This window comes from Colletes latitarsis, chromosome 8 (genome assembly GCF_051014445.1).
Source record: "Colletes latitarsis isolate SP2378_abdomen chromosome 8, iyColLati1, whole genome shotgun sequence".
In the NCBI taxonomy this organism is placed as follows: Eukaryota; Metazoa; Arthropoda; class Insecta; order Hymenoptera; family Colletidae; genus Colletes; species Colletes latitarsis.
In genome coordinates, this window is record NC_135141.1 from 26,193,641 (window position 1) to 26,215,440 (window position 21,800).

The following is a 21,800-nucleotide window of genomic DNA, read 5'->3' on the forward strand; positions in this document are numbered from 1 at the left end:
GGGCTAGTATCTCATGGCCTAACTAGAAATCGATGAGGACACGTCGCGGCTCTCCCGTCCGTTTAATACCCGCGAAAATTATTGACCAAGTTTCCACGGAGCCGGGTGTTCCACGGGTGTTCGATCGGGAAAGAAAAATGGAGGTGGGGAAACCGCCCGCGGAAGGATGCCGGGGAATAAAGGAAACACGTTCCAACCGGTCGATGAATAATGCAGCAACTCTACGCGAAACAGCTGGGAATCTTCCGACGAAATCGATCAGAAAGAGAATTGAAGCTCGCGTCTTGATGAAAGGACAATAAATACTTGATATCGCGCGCCATCCCGTCGATAGAATTGTCCCTCCCATCGACGGTCAAAAAAACCACCGACGAGTAAAATATTTAGAACGGGATTGGAGAGATCCTCCAAAGTGTACTTCCTTTGGTTTAGAACAATATTTTTACTTCATATTGCTTCGATAAGAATTGTTTGGACGCTCTTCTTCGACCCTCGAGGTCCTCGAGTTCGATCCCCCGAAATTTAGAAAAAACAAAATCATCTGTATGTGTCCAAGAATTTTTCAGATTGTAATTTTCAATAATAATTACTAAACCAAAGTCCAGAGTAGAATAGGTCGTCGCATGGAATAATCTGGGTCCACCTAAATCAAACTCTGAAGATTCTTTATCCAGAAAGAGAAAGAGAAGCTCTGTGCCCAGACAAGTAGGACACGTCAGAAGTAGAACGAGGAGGAATTCCGTAATCAAACAAATAGGGTATCTATGCTAACGACCACTAGATACCGTAGACTACGATCAACTATGGCCCAGCGACAAGTAGAACCAGGATCGTTAGCGACTAAACGAGAGGGTGGAATTCGTCGTAGACCTATCGAACTTGCGAAACGCGAGGAAGTCGGTCGGTCTATCCGGCGCGCAAGTGGAATAGAATCGTGGCATGTCAGACGAGTAGAAGAGATTCGGTATCAGGAGACAGCACGCGTTACCAGGCGCAACAATTTCGTTGATAGTTTACGCGGGGCGAAACGTAACTTTAATTAATGTTGGCTGCCAGTGAACGGCGCCCCCGTTCCGCCCGAATTGTTAATTACTTCTGCGTTCCGGTGCAAAATCTCCCTCTCTCGAGGGTTCCTTTCCATATTGTTCTTCCGGACACGTTGCTTTAACGAGCACCACGATGTCCGAAATAATACGTCCTCCCTTGTTTACCGGACGTCTCGAACGACCGCGTGACGGGGAGCAATAAAAATGAAAAAAGTCACGGGACAGAGAGAAAAACACGATTTTTACGTCGGCTCGGGAAATTCCACGGGTTTTAAGCTTTTCACCGAGGAAACTAATTAGAAACCCGTAACACAAAGAGGCCCGCCGCGTGTTTAATTACTCCAATTGCCCGGCTGAATTGCACCGGGCAGTTTTCGCCGTCTCCTAATTAACCGGTAAAAGAGGAATAACATTCGCGGAGCTACGCTCGGGATTCTATGGGCTGCTCGTGAAAATGGAAAATGGCGGTGGCTGGCGCGCTCGAGATTGTACATAATTTTCGAAACGCCACCAAAAACACCCCCCCTACTCGCCCCGCGAGTACAGTCGACTAAACGAGAACCGTTCCCCGCCTTCGCAGCCGGGGTTTCGCGTTTCTCTTCTTTCCCGTTTTGTTTAATGATGCGCCACTTTACGACGGCGCGCCGTCAAAGTCTCTCGTTAGAACGTCGACGTTCGCCGGCAAAAGGGAACGTTACTGGGATTGGATAAACCAGCCGGCGCCCTCCGGGATCCTCCGCATTTAATCCCGCGCTGGCAAGTGTCGCGCCGTGAAATTTCAATAAGAAAATAAATTGTGAGAGGCACTCGCCGGAACGGCTCGGATAAATTGCGAGGCTGGGCTCTATCCTTCTCCTAGTTAAACTTTACCGCCGGTGAAGAAGTATAACGGAATTTAATAACACGGATCGGGTTACGAAATTCTCCTATCGCCGTAGATCCCGCTACTCGAGACAGGGAACAACGAGGGATCGCGATCAGGAGGTGATTCTACGTGTAAAACTGAGTAGAAAAGAAGGAATAACATTTCCTCCTTCGAGACTTCGTTTCCAAGATAATTGAATTCGAAGATTCGTCTGGCGCGCCATTGCAAGCGTGCCCCAAAAATTTACCACGTCGATTTTCTCCGAGACGAAGCCACGAATTGAAAAATGTTGTTCTTTCTTTTCCACTTATTTTTACACGTAGAATCCGTATCGAGCCAACATTCGTTCAAATTTTCATACGAAAAGCAGAACGAGTTGAGGGTTAGACGACGATACTAAAATTTCTAAGGTTCCTTATTTTTTCTTGGAAACATTTTTTAATTGAAACTTTGTCGGGGATGCTCGAAACGATATTTTCCGATAACAAGCCACCGTTGGCTGCTTACGCGTTTCGATAAAGACACGCGTGGATGGAAAGTACCCGGCGCGCAGCCCTCCCCGAGTGCTTGACCGCGTATCCTACGGTATAACTATCGAATTAACGTTTCAGCGTGGGTGGGGGCATTGAGTGCTGCGGTTTCCCGTGGTTCGGCTCCATTGGTCGTCGGCGCGTGTCGTCGAGGAAGTACCAGGCTCACGGCAGTGATTGGAGGTCTCGTGTTGGCATTGGCGTCGCTCTTCACCTCGTTCGCCGTCGAGGTGCACCAGGTACTCCTCAGGTGAGTAAGAAGTCGCTTGATCGCCTTAACGACGACCCGCCGTCGGATTAAATCGACTTCTGCGGGAGCGTGAAACGTCGGCCGCGATTTGCGATCGTTCCGTGGTTATGGAATCGTAAATAAGAGAAACCGGCGATGTCTCCGGACGGGAATGATTTTTTCTGAAGAATTAGTAACTTTTCCAGCCGGTGATAAATTTAAAAACCATGGTTTTGGACGTCCTTTGAAGAAACAGAGACGAGAATTTAAATTGTTATCGAATTAGCATAGATCCGACCCCGAGTATTATCGATTCGTCAATCAAGTGGAATAGTTCGCCATCCGCCAAGTAGATTAGGGCCTTTATCTGACCAGACAAATATCACGATACGAGATCTGTGCATTGTATGACCCGGGGTTAGGAAGACTGACTGATCTCAGAAGCGAAATACGACAGTCTCTAGACTGACAAGTAGAATAGGTACTGTCTCTCATCTGTCGAGTAGAATGCGAGCAGTCACTTGTTTAAAAGTAGAACGTGGGCTGTAATCCAGCAAGTAGAATAGGTACGTTCTGACAAGAATAATACGAACAACGTCTGGTCGGACGAGTGGAACGAGACAGTTTTGTGTCAAACGATTAGAATAGCTCCCGCAGAATTTTTATGGTCGTATAAAGCGATGTTAAAGTTTCGGTGCTTTATATTGCAAATCTCTGCCGAAAGAGAAGGTTATTTTATCGAGACTCGAGTGACTTGGATTCGAACGAACCATCGTCGACCATTATATTTCCACGTGTGGATTACGTGTCATTGAAAGAGGGCCTGAGCGGCCTGAATTCACATCGTGACTGCGAAATTGGCCAATTCCTTTGGTAACAATGGCCGCTGCCAGACGTCCGAGCGGACCGTAGTTTACGTTTCCATTTGATGCCAAAAAAAATTCATACCGTTCTCTATTCGAACTGGCAGAGCTTAAACACCACCGATCCACTTCCTTTCGAGGCATCGTCTCATTAAACGATCATCAAAAAAACCCTGAAAGCTCTGCTCTGGAACATTCGTTTCAATAAAGAACGCACGTTCGCCGACCAAAGTAATAAATTTCATTAAGCTCTCCGTCATTTTTCCCTCCTAACAACTTCCAAACTCGTCCGAGCATTACGCGGCTCTATAAATACGTAAACTCCTTCCTGTAACGCGAATATAACTCGCCTCAAGAAACTTCATAAACGAAGCTTAAATAATTTATAAGCTGCCCAACGAATTTCTGCAACGTTAAAATCCGTGGCTCGGCGGAGTTCGCGATCGATTAACCGTTCGCGATTCGAAAGTTTCGCAAATCAACGTTTACAGGCTTCCCCGAGGAGTATGCTTCCGTTTTCGCGGATTAATTCGTGTTCCGTCGTTTCTCGAAGGAGAATCTGCCCGTTACGAATTTCTTTCCTCGAGCAATTACAGGGGGGGTCGTACACGCTTTGTATTTCTCATCCGAGGGCGAACGCAAGACAAATTAACGGGCTGTGCACGGCCAGCCGCGGTTTTTACAGTCGCCGCGTTTAGCGCGCCCCGTGGCTTGCCGGTAATTTATTTCGCAAACAGAGACCCAGGGACAAAGTGAAAAATGACGAGCCTGGCGAACAAAGACGCGAAGGGAAACGTTTCCCTCGAAATACGCCCATTCGAACGCTAAATCGAAGACGATCGGTCCTTGTCGACAGCCTCCCGTGGCCGTTCAACAAAAGATCGATACCCGCCAAAGGGACTTAAATATTTTTTTAATTTCAAACAACGTAAAATCCTCGATTATTTTCGTAAATTTTGACGTGAGAAATCAAAGTGAACGGATGAAAATGTAAGAATTTTGTTTCTATGAACGCGTCGAAGAATCCAGGCGTTAATACTTTTAAGAATCCGTTTTCTCCCGAGCGGAAGCCATCTTTTATTTACTCCCACGAATTCCCCGGAGGTACGTGTAACCGTGGCACGTGAGTTTCGACCAAACGAATAATTAATATCGTTCCACGATTTCTGCGGGAACGGGGCGAAGAACCGTGGCCCGTAAATCCCAAACGCGACGCCTCCCTGGAACTTCACTCTGATTCTTACGACGTTCCCCCGCCGCCCCCTCTGCGTCTATACGGATCGTTTTACTCCCGATTCGCGCGAACGTAAGAATTGTCAACCGATTCCCGATTCTCTGCCGGCTGCGAACTGGGGCTCGATTCACGTTTGCAAAATGTAACAGCTACGGTCTGGTGCTGGGTACCGGGGCTGGCCTCGTGAGGGAAACTGCCGGTCTGGTGTTGGGCCATTACTTCCGAAAACGACGAGAGTTCGTCGAGATGGTGGTGCAAGCCGGCGCGGGAGTGGGAATCGTACTCTTCAGCGTCTTCTACAGAGAGGCAGTCGGGTAAGTTATTACTTGTATTTCCGTTTCGTAGCGTCGTCGATATCTGTTGCTCGCGTCGCTTCCCAAGATACATTTTATCGTCGATTTGTTTCAGTATTTTATAAATAATACTACAACAGTCGAACCCGTAGACTGTCCACCGAGTATCCAAGAAACACTGTTGTCAATTTTTCGATATCGATATTGGGAATGAACGTACGATTTAAAAAAATGTCGAGAATATTCCCAAACAGGGAAGACTGGTACGCGATTAGTAGCGAAGAGCAATTAATCGAGCAAGTGGAATAGTTCCGCGCATAGTCAGACAAGTAGAATAGCTCAACGCCGGGGCAAACAAGCGAAGAAGGTGTAACTGTACTATGTGAATTAAATAAGATTCACAGAAAGCAAGTAGAATAGGTTATCGCGTGTCCAACAAGTGGAATAGAATTATTTACGGCAGACAAATAGCATGGAATCGTTTACAAGCAACGAAAATAGTGAGATAATTAAATTAGAAGGAACGAAAAACTTCGAAGGAATCGCGGATATTTTAGTCTGACCCCTGTTATCGCATTCCCCTTAATCCGGAATGCATCTTTGTTGTTCCCCGCAAGGGAATATATTCATAACAGCGGAGATTCGTAACGGAACAGGTAAGTAAACAGCATGCAAACCTGTGTGGACAAATAGAATATGTTATCCTATGCCCAGCAAGTGGAATAGGGTCATCTTCGAACGTACAAGTGGAGTAGTTTCCTTATTGGATTTCAAGTAGTACAGCCACGTATATACAGAGCCAAGTGAAATTGGTTGCTTATTACATTGCAAATGTAACGGAATCCTGTACACAGAAATAATTACAAATTCCCTCCAAGCTAGAATATAATCGTTCGGTTTTGAAAATTCCGTCAACTAACATTCTCAAACCCAAGTTCGAAGATCTATTTACGTTCTCGTCTGTTTTAAGAACGCTTAAAAAATCCTGGTCGCAGAAAATCGTTATTTTAATCAAAGTTGAAGGGTTTGGTATCGCGATCCGCGACGTATCAACAAGTAGAAGAGGTCTGTGACGCCGTAAGTAGAACAGAATCGTAACCGCGACCGTATCTACGCAAACATAATAGATCCGTGCATGGTCGCAGAAGCGGAATGATTCCATATCGCGTTTCACGCGACCTGTATCTAGCCAGACAAGCATAATAGTCTCCCTATCTAGTTTCACAAGGACTCGTGTGTAGTCAGAGAACTGGAGCATCTAATCCAAGATGTAGAATGTACCGGGCTCAGTCAATCGCGTTCGAACGAAATTTACATTAAACGTTTCACGCGTTGTCCCTTGAATTTTCCAATTACTCCTTTCTCGTTAACCGCGAAATTGAACAAAGGGACCTCCGATCTCTGTGTAACCAAATCGAGCGCCGATTTTATTACGACGTCAAGTTTCAATATCAGACGCTTTGTCTCTGAACGCATTTACCATCCCCCCAATCGACCGAAAACCAATCGTTTGGCTATCATGGTCGCGACTACCCCTGTCCTGCGGTGGAACGTAAACGGATAAACGAAGATTATTCGACGGTGTCTGGCGGGTATCGACAAACAATGATGCCCGACGTAAAATTTCCCCCGAAGCTCCAACACACCGCGTCTGTTTTACGGTGGCCAAACGAATTCCACGCGAAATAATTCGCTGTGTACGGTCGATGTAACGTCCAACCGATTCCTCTATGGGTCGACGAACTTTTTGGACGATAGAATCGAGTAACGCGCGCGTCCCAATCGGCCTGAAATAAATTACGTTGCACGAAATCACGGTGGCCGAAGAGTCGTATTTTTTACTGCTTAAAAGCATTTTAACTTTGGATTTCTTTTTTTTTTTTTTATTATATTGTAGGGAACATTACAGTTCTATGGAACGATTTAATTACTATTAATTGAGCAGCCCACGCGTCGACCCGAAACTGTCGCAGTGTCGATTTCAAGCGAGAAGCACTCGTAATTCTGGAGGCCGAAAAAGTTCGCTAATACAAATTACTTCTCCTGCGAACTCTTAATTGCGTTAATGGGTTCGATCACAGTGCCAGGCCGGATGTTAACCAACCGGTGGGTAACAAGCAAACCTTTCTTCGCGGAATGCTTTCAATTAAACGAATAAAGATCGTAAATCCGATCGAGAGGGAGTGTAATAATTAAATTTCGTGGAACGCGAGGTAACGGAGCAGGGGGAAAAAGAACCGAAACGAGGATCCGGGACGTTTGAATCTTGTCAGCAGATAAGATATCTTCGAAGCATCTTCGATTTGAAACGTCTCGTCGCCTCGAGTCTAATTCTCTGTCCTGGTGCTTGGAAATACATGGAAAATTGCTAGTTACGTGAAACAGTATTTAAAAATAACTGGGCTCGCTTTTAAATTCGTTTTGGAAAGAGAAAATAGCGATAAAAATCAATCGAAACTCTAGAATAGAATTTCGATAGTTAGAAAATAGATCGAATTATTGTAAATTATTTACGACAGTAGGATGCAATAATAAAACACGTATTTCTGGATGTAGAACGTATCGTAGACGATTCTACGGTCAAAAATATACAAGAATATTCCTGGCTTCCTTTCCAAGAAAATTCTTCTCTTGCCAATTGCAACGCGCATGACTTTCGAAGACTCGTTTTCCGAGAAACGGAAGTTCCAGGTTGAAAATTTTATTCCACGTATTTCGTTGCACGGGACCATTCCATTATGTTGAACGCGAACAACGCACACAATATTACAGAAATCTCTTCCTCCATCGAATATAAATTCTACGATAAACCTTCCAAAAAGTCGATCCTCTTCTCGCAAGTATTTTTTTGACAAGACAACAAATATTAATTGATAAATGACTTGCAGTATCGAGATAGCCTAATTAGCCGGAAAATTGTCACGATTTTCAGCGGCCCGCTAATGCTTTCCTCGACCTCCAGAAAGGTGATCCACGGTTTACCGCGAGCTTGCCTGCATTGCAGGTGCAACACGCGAGATAGAGTGTTTCTTCCATTGAAAACGATTACGTTGCAGACCGTGTTGATTCAGGATGAATAAAAAAAACTACCAATTAAGCGATACATAATCCGTACGATTCGAAAAAAGTAAATATTAATTGCTTAAAGAAAAACAAAAGCTTCTTCGCGCGGTAACGAAGCAAATATTCCTTAGCGACTATGAAACACGAGTTTTTCTAATTTCCTACATGTTTATACGACGATCGAGGACCCGTAGACCCGCGAAATAGAATTCTCTTCCGACTATCCAATTTAATTTCCCTCTATTTCGTAAATATTCTGACAACGAGGCAGCTCGAATTCGCCTAATTACTGCCAGGGTCGCATTAGCCCGGCGACGATACAATTTCATTTTCGCTAATTTCCGAAACAGAAAGACGCCCGGTTACAAGTTCGCCTCAGGCGGTGCGTAATAATACGACTCGTTGCTAACGATTCGAGTTTCGTTTTCTCTAATTTTCTTGTTCGCGCCGTTCACGGCGACGATCGGACCGCCGATGCAAAACACACTTTTAATTATCAAACTTCGCTCGATTCACCGCCGATACGGACTAATGCAATGTACTTTCCAACGAAATATCCCCTCGATTGGAAAAATTGAATTCCTTTTTGTTTGTCGTCGAGAGACGGTAAACGAGGCGCGCAAATTAATTCGTATTTGGATCCTCGGAATGGAGAAATTATTCGACGCGCTTCGAAGAAAAACATCCTTTGACGATGCTAAATTGAAACGGTGTAAATTATACTAATGACTTTTGTTTTTTCTCTTTGGATGAAATTTTCATTTTAAGGGACCATTCTACTTTCTAGGCAAGAAAAATACATGTTTCTTTGTGATTTTTTTTCGCGGGCTATTAAAGAGCGATTAATTCCGGGTTTTGTGGTTATATTTATTATACAGGGTGTTCGGCCACCCCTGGGAAAAATTTTAATGGGAGATTCTAGTGGCCAAAATAAGACAAAAATCAAGAATACCAATTTGTTGATGGAGGCTTCATTAAGAAGTTATTAACGTTTAAAGTTCCGGCAATACTGAATTTTTTTCTCGAAAGTGGGTAAGATTTCGGGAGTATGTCTATACACCAAACATGATTGTAATTGACCCCCGAAACCGAAAATAATTTTTTTAGAAATAATTAAAAATTTTTTTTTTCGCCGAAAAATTTAGGCACCTACCCCCTGTCGATTTTTCTTAAAAATTCGTTTTTCATTTTAGTAATTTTGTTTGACGCCCTACAGAAAAGTTGTCTAATACTTTTTTGTAGGTACCCATGAGCTCTACTTCAGAAAAAAGTTTCATTGAAATATATTCACAATTGTGGGAGTTATGGCTGTTTGAAAATTGGGCCATTTTTATGGGGTTTTTCTCATTTTGCGGGGTCAAGGACCAACTTTTCGAATATTTTTGCGATTTGTACATATTCTCCATCAAAATACGCGTAGTTTGCTTTTTTAAACATTAAAATCGTCCAATCCGTTCAGAAGTTATGACGTTTCAAAGATACACATGAAATTTCAGTGAAACATATCAACGCTATGGTCAGACATGAAATTTTCGGTAAGGAATTTTTTTCTCGAAACTGAGTAGGATTTCGGGGGTATGTCTGTTGACCAAAAATGCTTGCAATTGACCCCTGCAACTAAAAATAATTTTTCCAAGACGATTCGAAAGTCTTTTTTTTCACTCAAAACTTTCAGCACTTACTCGAATTTTTTTCTCGAAACTGAGTAGGATTTTGGGGGTACGTCTATTGACCAAAAATGATTGTAATTGACCCCCGCAACCGAAAATAATTTTTCCAAAACGATTTGAAACTTTTTAATTTAACTTTTTAACGAAGCCTCCATCAACAAATTGGTATTCTTGATTTTCGTCTTATTTTGGCCTCTAGAATCTCCCGTTAAAATTTTTCCCAGGGATTAGGTCTAGGTTTAAAAACGCGAAAAAAAATTTATTAAATCCCACAAAGTAGAAAGGCCCCTTAAATCTTTTTAATCTTACCGATGGAATCAGATATTACAAACAAAATTGACATTTTAGGTCCAGACCCTGGAGAAATTGAATAATAAAAATAGATTTATACGGATCATAAAAAGTTGTATTGCAGAAACTTCCAAAGATTTCAGATTCGTTCGAACGTAATATGGATCGCGCGTTGCAGGTACAATATATCTTCAACCCGGTTAGATATGTATATACAGGGTGTACATCTACAGGTGGGCAATCTTTTAGACTACTCCACGCCCGGAACTGAGATAAGAATCTTCCATCCGGGATCTGGTGTCCCCAACTTTGACGATATTCCTAAAAAAGGAACGAATTTAAATATCTTGATTCCCCATCGGAGCTAAGCAAAAATCGAAGGTTTATTTAGAACGTTGAATGAAATACACAAAAGAAATATTATCAAAAGGCTACTCCGACGAGTAGGAGTTGATTCTACTCGAGCAACTTGGACGAGTTTCAATGAAACATTTCTCGTTTCGTGGCCCGGCGTAGTTCTCGCGCGAAACTCTCGACACGGGACTTTTCACGGCGGAAATGTAGGTTGCGAGGGATCGCGATGCACACATGTAGAAACGTTACGCGAAATACGCGTGGGTGATCCTGACGCCCACGTCGGCTCGCGTTACCGGGGAAACACGCCCACGCGATTTTTCGCGCAACGCAACCGACCTGTCCCACGCACGCGATAAATCTGACACCGACTTCTATCTCCGGGAACCGAATCGACGGTCGCGACCGGGAGAAAAAAAACCAAAAAAAAAACCCCCACGGTGGGAGAGGAAGGGTACATTAATTCGCGTAACCCGCGTCTGAAACGGCACAGAAGCAACCGTAGGAGACGATACAGCCGTTTCGGCGGGGTGCACGCCCCCATCAATCAAACGTCGCTCGACGTTCCATCAATCAATGATCGAGCCAATCGCGCCGCCATTCCGATCGACGGGAACGTCGCTTAAAATGGGAAAATGTATCGAGCGCGAGAACTGCCTACGCGGAACGATATTTCTTTCGCGTTCCTCGAGACGATCACCAATTAGAATGGCACCCTGACAGATATTAAAAAATTGATCGAGATAAATCGCTCGGGCCTCGGTTCGACCTTTTCAATACGGGGAATATTCCAATTCCTGAAGAAGAAGTATTCCGATAATATTGGTCCAAGCACCCGAAGGTTCAAAAATTTGATATTGTAACAAGTGTAAAAACGTCTGAAAAATGATACGATATTGGCGAGTTGAAAATCCACGAAACATGTTTTATCTGAAACCATTATTATAGTTTTACAAAGTAGCGTCCAAAGTGCACCGGAGTGTCTCGAAACTCGCGAGATCCGAGAATCGGTGATAAAACATCACCGTAAAGTCCATGCATGCACTAAAGCCGTGAGCGTCGTAAAAACGCGTGATCGTTAGAGCCTGGTTGACAAAAAGGCGCGGAATTTAATCGCGTTCCGCGACCGAAACAATGAAACCATTAACTCCCGCGGGAAGTAACGTTACACGTGTCTCGAAACGGAACGACGCGCAGTAGTATAGATAGAACATTAACGCGACACGTGTTATTCGCGCGATCTATTATTCCGTGTTACGCGACGATCGTAACGCCTCGTCACTTGTTATTTATTATGCCGTAACGCCCGTGGCGATGATAAACAACAAACAGTGTATTCCAGCGAAACGTGGGCGTCGTAAACGTTCCTCGAGAGCAGCGTCCGCAAATTTTGGTCGGCAATAAGCGACGTACGAAAACGGTTATTGTTCGCTGCGTGGCTTTTTGCCCTCGAGGAATCCCGGATCTCATCTTCCCTCGAGAAAACGAGATCGCGGAGGATTTTGTCGCGTTCAGTCTCTATCGTCGATTCGAGTGACTCCGTTGGAGCTTGTTTACAAATATATTTCGTTCCGTGTGTTTCTCGAATTTCTTTTTAAATAGGAATAGTCGATTGTACAGGGCAAAGTTAGGAAAATAGTGTCGTATCAGAGTAACGAACGAGGCGAATCCGTGCAAGCGTAAGTAGAATAGGATTCGCGTCTGGCCAGATAAGGGAAATAGGACCCAGTCAGGCAAGGAGAATAATCATTCCTCTTCAGACAAGTATTATACGCTTCTGGCCAGATGGGTAGAATCGTCTCAGTTTGCAAAGGGGAAGAGGTTCGTACGCGGTCAGACAGAGTACAACAGAGACGCGTGTTGACAGACGAGGCAAACGAGTGACGCGTACAGGCATAGCAACGCGGCTGGGTTCTCCATCGAGCAAGTAGAACAGTCTTTTGTCGGTTCGTAGAAGCTATACCCTCCCTTTTCAAACGCAACAAGTAGAATAAGTCGGTCCTTGTCCCGTGTAACGAAATTACGTTGCATTAATCCGAACAAATGTAACGAACGAGAGACCCTTTACGTAGATTTCGCGCTTTGAACAATTTCTCGCGTTCATTGGCGTAATTGGTGCGTGAAAAAGGAACGATATTAATATAATTTAAATTATTAAAATCTTTAAATACGCGAAAAGGAAATGAAAATATCCGACGAACCAGTTGGCTGTTACATCAAGGTGATTAATAAAATAGACCCGTATTAATTCCCTTGATTAAACAAACGTCGAACAAAGATGGTTATCGTTCGCAGAAACGAATGAAGGTTTCTCCGAGGTTTCGCGGGACGGCAAACGATTCCGTCGTGTAAAGTTTAAAGCTGGGTCGGAACAAGAGCGTGAGAGGCTTCCGGCTATTTCGTCGTCGCTCTCTGGATGCAGAAACGTCGCTGATGTTTCGTACCGCCCCCGCGTTATGAACTTTGCGGTCGCTTTGACCACCCGCGGCGAAACGGCAGCCGGAGTGTAATTCTGTTAGAGAAATCGGTGTTCCTCCGGGTACCACGGGGAAGAGCTACGCCACTTTTTCATTTCCTTTAACGGACTGTAATATACATTCCGTCGTGTTCCCGTTTCGAACGCAACAACTTTTATCCCGACTTGCTTTCGATAATCGTCGAAACATTTTTTTCAAATTTTCTGCCCTCGATCGCTTTATTTCCAAGTCCACGAACGCAACGGAGAGAATTACTCGTAAAGTAAGCAACGAGGGAGTCGAGAGACTTCAGTGTTTCGACTGTTCATAAGCGCGAGAAACGATCGATTGAAATTGCAGAGGCATTAAGAGGCCGGTTGGTATCGAGACGGAGGAAGAAGCTAGAATTTAATGCAAAGTAAACGCTCGGCTTTAATAGGTACAAAGTAGACTGGCTCCGCGGCAACGTTTACATTGAAAACAATCGCGGAGATAAAGATCGACCGGAACTGGCGAGAAGCTTCTCAGGAGATCCCGGTCGACGGATATCGCGACAGTATTTATCCCGATGTAATAGCAACGAGGGCGACGCTACGTGGATTGGCTCGATATTAAAAGAAAAGTTATGTAACTTGGTTTAAGGTCGATTTCCTTCTGTAACCATAACGACACGCTGTTTTCTCAGAAAGCTGGGCTGGGAACGCGGCATGCAGTCCGTAACCGGAGCTCTTTCGCTGGCCTTCTTCCTGGGCTTGATTTACAGGAGCGCTTCCCTCTATCATCCCCAACGACGGGCCATATTACACCTAAAGAATCAACGGGGCAAAGTGAAAGAGAAGAAGACCGCGACCAGGGTGCCCAGGCAGCCGTGGGTGGATCTCAGCCCTCTGGGAAGTCGTCCTGTCAGGATGCTAATGCTGGCCGCTGGAGCCGCTGGTTTCGGCCTTTATACTCCTGCATTTTACATCGTGAGTACACTAAGTACCCGAACGTTTTACAACAACGTCCCTACCCGTCCCTGTCGTTGACTTTCATTAGCATGAAATTGCGGGTACCGCGATGCCGGAAAATTAACCGATGCTAATGTTTCGCTAATTCCTATTTTATTATATTTTATTTAGCAAAGGAGGAGAGAAATCTGCGTTAAAACCCCCAGCAAACGTGCCCCAAATACGCGCCAAAGTTGTAAGATTTCGCCTTTTCAAACGAGGAAGTTACAGGCAGTTCAAGGGTCGACAATTTTTCGACCTGAGATTAGAAGAGATCCCTTAATTTAATTCCAAATAATTCTTCAAACGTATACTATTTGATTTTGTTCAAATTTGAGCCAAACACCTTGTAAATGTAAAAACATGTTGATTTTAATATACAGGGTGTTCGGCCACCCCTGGAAAAAATTGTAATAGGAGATACTAGAGATACTAATTGATTGATTTAGGCCTCGTTAAAAAGTTATAATCGTTAGAAAGATTTCGATGGAAATATACTCGTAAATTCTAAAAGTTTTTTTAATCAATTCAGATTCCTATTCTGACGAAATTAAGCAATTCTGTTTAAACCTGTTTTCAACCGTCGCGTTCGTCTTTCATGATCAACGTACCGGGTTTTCAGGTGGTACAAAGCGCCGTAGAATTGGAATTCAGAGTTTGTAACTGCAATGATAAACCCCGTTGCTCGATCGCTGACCAGTTAGCGGGGACCGGTCGTCCAACCCAGCGCACAATTATGAAACTGCCACGAGCACGCCGCGCGTATCCCCGACAGTGGCAATCAAACGCGTGGGATATAGTTCAGCCAACTTCATTGTCGAACAAAGTTTTACTAGAGTTCGTCGGTTTACACGCTCGTAATCGCGGGGCTGCGATTCGGTCGTCGCGTCTCGGTACGACTCGCGTGAAGTTAACGAAACCGGAGGCTCTGGACATTGGTATCCGTTTCCAGGACGATATAAAGTCCCGTACATCGAACTGCGATTGGATAAAATCCGTTACGCTCGAAGAACTGTGTCGGAAACTCTGCGCTCGAGGAGCCGTTCTAGCGTGAAACGCGCTTTACTAACTTTTTCGAGTGAATTTTTTCGCGAAGAAACCGCGTCGCGCCTTTCGCAGTAAAATTTACAAAGGTTCACGCGTACGCGTTTCAGTGAATACTTTCTGGGCAAAAGTTCGAGATCTTCGAAACGCGCGAGAGAAACGGCGACGTTTTCTTCCGACAGGGGGGGATTAAAAGTGGACGTGTAGCGACGCTAAGCGCAGGAGACAGTTAGCAAATCCAGGAGAATCCTTTGTATCAGAGACAAAACCGAGTTCGCTCCCAGACAAGATTCGGTTGAGATACACGAGTTGTAGGAGCCGTTGAAAACTACTAGTTTCAGCGTGGAAAATATAATTCCAGACGCTGAAGGAATTTTTCTACGAAGGGATCGTGTGTTTCCACGCAATTGCTGAATCTGTATGAATTCTGTGCGCGAAACGTTAAAGGCGATTGGTTCTTGCGTTCCGTTTTTCAGAAATAAGGAAGAAAACTCGCGTTGCTCGCGTTTTGGATGGTACCAAGGCGCAATTTCTTAACGAGGAACGTTGGTTTCAGGCTGTGCAGGGGCACAAAGACGGCTTGGAGGCCAGTGCTGTGGTACTCCTGCAGACTTGCTTGGGCTTGGCAGCGGCGCTCGGCTGTGCGGCTTGGGGGGTTGTTACCGCCAGACCATCTGCCCAATGTCTGGTGTCCAGGCAATATCTCTGCCAAGCGGCACTGCTAGGAGTCGGTCAGTATATAACACGCTCTAACACCGTAGTGATGGAGGGTTTAGATCAGTAGAATACACAGTACAGGGGGATGGAACCCAAAGTCAACTCGTATACTCTTAACCAGTGGTTCTTAACCTTTTTTGACAGTTTAAGGGAACCATATTCCTCGGAATATTAATTTAACCCTCTATAAAAGTAACCATTATCTACATTTTCTAGGTCTGACTAAATCCTACTGACAATATACACCCGTTAAAGGATCAAAGCGATACTATGACCTACAAAAGATCAGTGCAGAATAATTACAATATCTCGTACCAATTTGTGTTCGCTGCAATTTGCCTTCCAATTAATACCTCGTTATTACTACGTGTCAATAGTTAAATTATATAATTCATTTACAGAAACCTAATTTGGGCTACGGAGGGTTAATTAATGCTTTACATAGGCTTGCGGGGAACTTACAAGGGATTGAAAATACAGTCTGTATTATAACAATGATATGAAAACAAACAGGTTACTGAAAAAAATAAAAAGGTCGAGTCTAAGTCCAGTTACAAGGGCAAAATAAACTTCTAAAATCGGCTAAGTAGTATAGCCCCGTATCAAACACGACTGCGTGTTTCAAGTGGACTGAACTGCAGTCACTGGGGCAAGTGGAACAGGTGCATCGCTGTACAGACAAGTAGAAGACTCGTACCACTTCCTGGACGAGTAGAATTTAATTTTACACGAGCATACGAGCCTAGAAGAGTTCGCAAGAACACGTATTCCAACAAGTAAAATGGTACCGTAATTGGTCAGACAATCTAAATACACATCAGAGACGAACAAAATTTAAATCGAATGCACAATCGACACGATCGTACAACAAGATATTCGTGAATTTATATTCGTCGATCGTGAAACATTTGATTCAAAAAATCTTTATTTCTATTTAACGAATAACTGGATCGGAATCCTAGCGGCACAGTTTCGATTCCAAGTGCCATAACTCGGCGACAAAAAATCCTACAGCAACTTTTGAAGGGTCACCGTAAAGGGGAGGCTTCTCCCTTCGAATCCATTCCAAAACGAATCGCGAAATAAATTTATTACGCTCCGTGGAGTCGTTCGAATTTGGATTAATATTTGCTCGTACACTACCTTCGTTCTTTTTTCAAATTACAGGAATTTCTCCTAAAATGTCGATCGTCCCTTAACGCTATTACTATTACGCTGAAACACGACAGTCCATCGTGCTTTTCAAGAGCGAAATCGAAACGATTTCGACGAGAAACGAGACTATAGGCTGTCGCGTTTAAAGCCGTGCTTCCCCCCTGTCCAGAGCCAACCCATTAACGATTGCGACCGCCCTCTCCGCGGATATTTGCCTCCGTGACCAACGCAAAGAACGACGAGAAAGAGAGGAAGAATCGAGAGGTGGGCGGGCTCGGTGACTCGGGACAGAATGGAAAATACTTTGTGTCGGGAACTCGAGCCGAGGGTGAGCCGACTGAATGAGGGCCAAAGACGCGTGTATGCCGCCGACGCTCGAAGAGCTAGGCAGCTTCAAAAGGGTGATAGGGGCCCTGGAAGGGGTAGGGAATGTCTACCCAGGCTGAATGACGGCCACGTTTAGAAACCTCCGGCCGACGAACTTTCCGAAACGAAAGCACAACACCCGCCTCTATGCCCCAAGACCAATGCTTTCTTCCCTCGAGAAAGATACGAATCTCCATTTTACCGTGAACGCGTCGAAATGCCCTAAACTCTAACTCTACGCTCTAAAATTTTGAGAAATTCCAGAGTAAAGTTAGTTGTTTCCAGCCATTTGGAAGAATAATTGGATCCAAAAGCGCACTGTCTTGTCAGTTTAACAATAAATATTATTCGAGCTTGTGTACAAATCGAAACGTGACTGAATAGGGGTTCGTTTCAAAGGATCTTTTTTGGAATTATTTTTTGGAAATATGCAGAATCTTTTGGAGCAAGCTAATAGATTGAGAGAGACATTCTGATCGCAGATACTCCCAAGGAAAACGAGGTTTCGCGGTCGTCGAACCAACCGAGGGTATGTTTGAAGAGCGTGGAATATTTTATCGGCGGCGCGCGGTCGAACGTAAAATTTTCATCTCCCGCTGTTTCCGCGGAAAGGCGATTGACAGCGCGCCTTGTTGGAATTGAGCACGCTTCGAGGTGTCGGGGATTCGCGAGAAGGAGGTTTTAAATCTCACGTCTTGCGGTTCGTTGAGGCTGTAAGGGTGCGGTATTGCTTGCGTAAGACAGCTAGTTTAATGGGCTGGCACCGAGCGAAGCGAAATACTGAAAAGTATGCTTGTCGATAATATCAACACGTACAGGCAAACCGAAACAGCATCAAACGTGCTGTTTTATTTAATATAAAGTTCCCACCGACAGCCCAGTAGAAAACCTCTGTTCGAAGACAGGCTGAGAACAAGAAAATGTATACGGACGAGGAAGCAGGATGAAATTGTATCTGGTCGAGCAAGTAGTATAAAGTCTACCTAGTCAGACAAGTAGTATAAAATATATCTCGTCAGACAAGCACGACAAAATGAACCCAATTGAACGAGTAGAGCAAAATGCAATTTAGCAATGAATTTACTTGAGAAGATAAAAATGCCTGCTCGAGACTTTCGATATAGTTTCGTCGATTTGTTCCATAGTACTACAAGGGCGTGTTTACGTAATCGAAACACAGAATAAGGTTAATACATACAGTCGTTTGTATTACAACTTTAAAAGTCAAATGAACGTAAATATTTCATGAGTAACAGCACGGTAAGAAGTAATTAGTTGATCTCAAAAGTGAATATTCAAACGACGAAAGACAAATGAATTTCTAGCTAAATTACAAATGTTGGACATTTAGCTTGAACAGATTTCAAGCGTTGCCATTGTGTCGATCTAAACGCGGAACGGTTTTTCAAAGACTGTTGTTAACTTCAAACACAAATGGGCAATTCTTCGCGGTTAATTACTTAACTTAAGGGCCATAATAAACTGAATGGTTTCATAAATAGAACGGGTTTCTCCGGAAACAATTAGTTTGAGAAGGTAGCGTAAAATTCTATACGAACACGCTCGAAGGAGAGGACAGTGTCTGTCGGAACAAGCGAAATAGAACCTATGTGGTTGGAACAGTGTGTCACACATGGCCGGGCACGTTGAATTTGGTCGTATCTGGACAGACAAGTGGAACATGATCGCGCCTGGGCAGACACGCAGAATAGCCTCGTGCGTGGTCAGACAATGTTGGTAATACGGAACAAAACCGGGGAAAGGCGAGCAATAATAACGTCTAACGGAAGATTACTCAAGTAACAAACAAACTTTTACCCAAAACTCTCCTGTAAAATTACCTGTTAGCTAAAAACTATCAATTTTCTAGAATCGGAAAACCTCGAAAAGTTCGAACAAAAACTGCTTAATGAAAAGTTAAATTATTAAAGTTACAGAGACTTCGAGACTCGCGGTCCCTTAAATAGTTAGAAGTTCATCGTCTAGTTGGAAGTTAATTTTGGCCATTGTTCGAGGTGGTCTTGATTGCAAACCGACCACGGTTGAAATGCAAAACGCAAGAGGAAAAATTCCAACGAACGTAACTTGTAATAAGCGGTGGAACCGTATTTTCAACGGCGAGCGACATGCACGCGCGTCCCTTTTTCGCGACGAAAGTAGACTCGACAACCGAGAGTTAAATATACAACCCCGAGTGGGAGTACCGGAGCACCAAAAACCGGCTTATCCGCGTAGCAGTGGATCGAATTCCCTGCCAGCCGCGCTGTTCGCCCGTCAGGAGATAAACTATCCCTGGGAAAAAGAATTTGCAATTTCCTCCCACGCAACGCGGCTCTTTTAATGGCGCCGGAGACCGCGCTCGCGTTCCGTTGCGTTTTTCTTTCTATCGACGCGAGGAAAGTCGAGTCTCGAGACGTTCGTACGAGTTCCTATCGCGGTCTTTTTCATCCTATTCTTTGCCCGCGAAAACCATCGACTCGAAAAAGAAGAATGGATGGGGAAGTTTCGATAAATGCGTTTCTGTTCTATAGAAATTCTACCATATTGTTTTTACGAAAAGCGATTCGTTTAATCGATGACCATTAGTAGTTTCTGGAACTCAGCATATACGAGAGGACTGTACGTGTTTAGATTAGTGTCCCTTTTGTTGGGTGCCAAGTTTCGAAGGCACCCTTTTGTAAGATGGACTCTATGAGACCGTAGAACGGACGAATGAATACTGTATTAACGTTCAAAGCGTCGATTATTAATTCCTTCCGTCGTGAATATCGCCAACTGGTCACATCGATCTACGGAGCGTCCTTCCATCACTTTGTTTCCGCTCCGCGCTAATGACCGTGCACTGTAAGAGGATTACGAAATAAACTGTACCGTGTACCGCTGTACAGCTATGCTCGACACTCGATGAAGATGGAGGTCATTGAAAATCTTTGGATCGAACGTTCCAGGGGACATCTATTCGTTAGAGGATAGCAAAGAACCGGAAAAGGGATTCGAGGGCTCTTATGTTCGAAGACGAACCGGAATATTGATGGGGAATTGCATACGAAATTCTTAAGAATTTCCCAAACCTGAAGAGTTCGAAACTCGAGGATTTTCTATTTGTTTTTGTAATACGGTTGATAGACTCCCGGGATACTCAAAAGGAGATGCAATCAATAAGATCGCCGAATTTTATAAACCCTTCGTACGATCGAACAAAATAAATTGAAAATAATTTTATGCACCTCGTAAATATTTTAAAATTGTTTACGTACTTTATAGGGTAGTAAAAAAAAAAAATTGTATTTTTTATTCCGACCGAAAAACGTTTTAGTAGGGTGAGAATCGGGGCGAACAACACGAATTAAAAAATGTGTGTTTCGACAGAGTAATGAAAAACGATACAGGGCTGTTCGTTTCATCGAATTTTATAGAGGGTAAACCGCCCCGATAAATGTTCCCTCGTACCGTATGTACTTCACCCGACGAATTAATCTTGCACGAATTGTTACGTTCATAAATGTTTGCTCGCGTAAAGTAGGAAAACAGTACGCAATTGTGTTTGTCGGAACTAATTGAAAAGCGAGCTGATAAATACGGCGAATGTAACGGTCGATTACTGTTACAGCAATGTAAAAATGAACAATTACTCGGACTACAATTAATAAAAATCTTACGAGTCTAGTACTAAGATTGATAGAGCTCCATGGACCTAACAGTTAAACGTCACGTGTATTTTCGGCGAAAGCCATAGCACAGGTGGCGTTGGGCAGTGTACAGGGTTATCACGGACTGGTCCTGGCGTCCGGTCTCTACGGTGCCTCCCTTGGCGGCGCTCTTTATTCTTTAAAAATGCTGGCCCTCGAAAGACTGAGGGCGAGACACTTCGCACGGTCCTGGGCTCTCGTACAGGCCGCGGAAGCTCTACCTATTCTTCTCGGAGTTCCTCTTACCGGTAACTTCACGTTTTTTTCAAACTAAAGATATTTACACCCCTCAGGAGCGAGTGTTGATACCCTTGATACGATCGATGCAAGATTGTACCAAGCGTTCCCAAACCCACGAGCTTCAGTTAGTCATTCTATCCATCTGGGTCGAGGCTGTCCCCTTAAACAGTATCTGACGACACTTCTGATAGAGCTGCCTTACCGATGGGATCACTATCAGGCCCATGACTAAACCACAGACGAGCTATACGAGTAACCTTTCACCTTATGAACTTTCGTGGCCCGATCTGACTCCCATACCGACCGGAAAATTTTACGGCGAAATTAAAAAATTTCAAATCGTTCTAAAAAAATTATTTTTAATTGCAGGGGTCGATTATAATCATTTTTGGTCAATAGACATACCCTCGAAATCCTACTCACTTTTGAGAAAAAAAATTCTTTACCGAAAATACAATGTCTGACCATACACTGATATGTTTCCCTGAAATTTCTTGCGTATGTTTAAAACATCATAATTCAAGAACGGATTGGAGGATTTTAATGTTTCAAAATGCAAACGACGCGTATTTTAGTGCAGAATATTTAGAAATTCTAAGAATGTGACTCGAAAAATGGGCCAAGAAGTACATTGGATGTAAAGTCTACTCGTATACCTCGTCAGTGACGAAACGCTCCCCTCTCCTTTTATTAAATTACTTATTAA

At 43.9% G+C, this 21,800-nt stretch overlaps 1 protein-coding gene across 2 annotated transcripts in view; it reads left to right on the forward strand.

The window, feature by feature from the left end:
* The window catches only part of LOC143344689 (monocarboxylate transporter 10), a 132,514-nt gene that overhangs the window by 103,796 nt on the left and 6,918 nt on the right, over positions 1-21,800 (forward strand). For both annotated transcript variants that reach the window (XM_076770976.1, XM_076770977.1), the window contains exons 7-11: positions 2,523-2,691; positions 4,917-5,081; positions 13,580-13,862; positions 15,484-15,658; positions 20,896-21,102. In XM_076770976.1, coding sequence (XP_076627091.1) covers positions 2,523-2,691; positions 4,917-5,081; positions 13,580-13,862; positions 15,484-15,658; positions 20,896-21,102 — 999 coding nt within the window. The remainder of the gene's footprint in view (positions 1-2,522; positions 2,692-4,916; positions 5,082-13,579; positions 13,863-15,483; positions 15,659-20,895; positions 21,103-21,800) is intronic.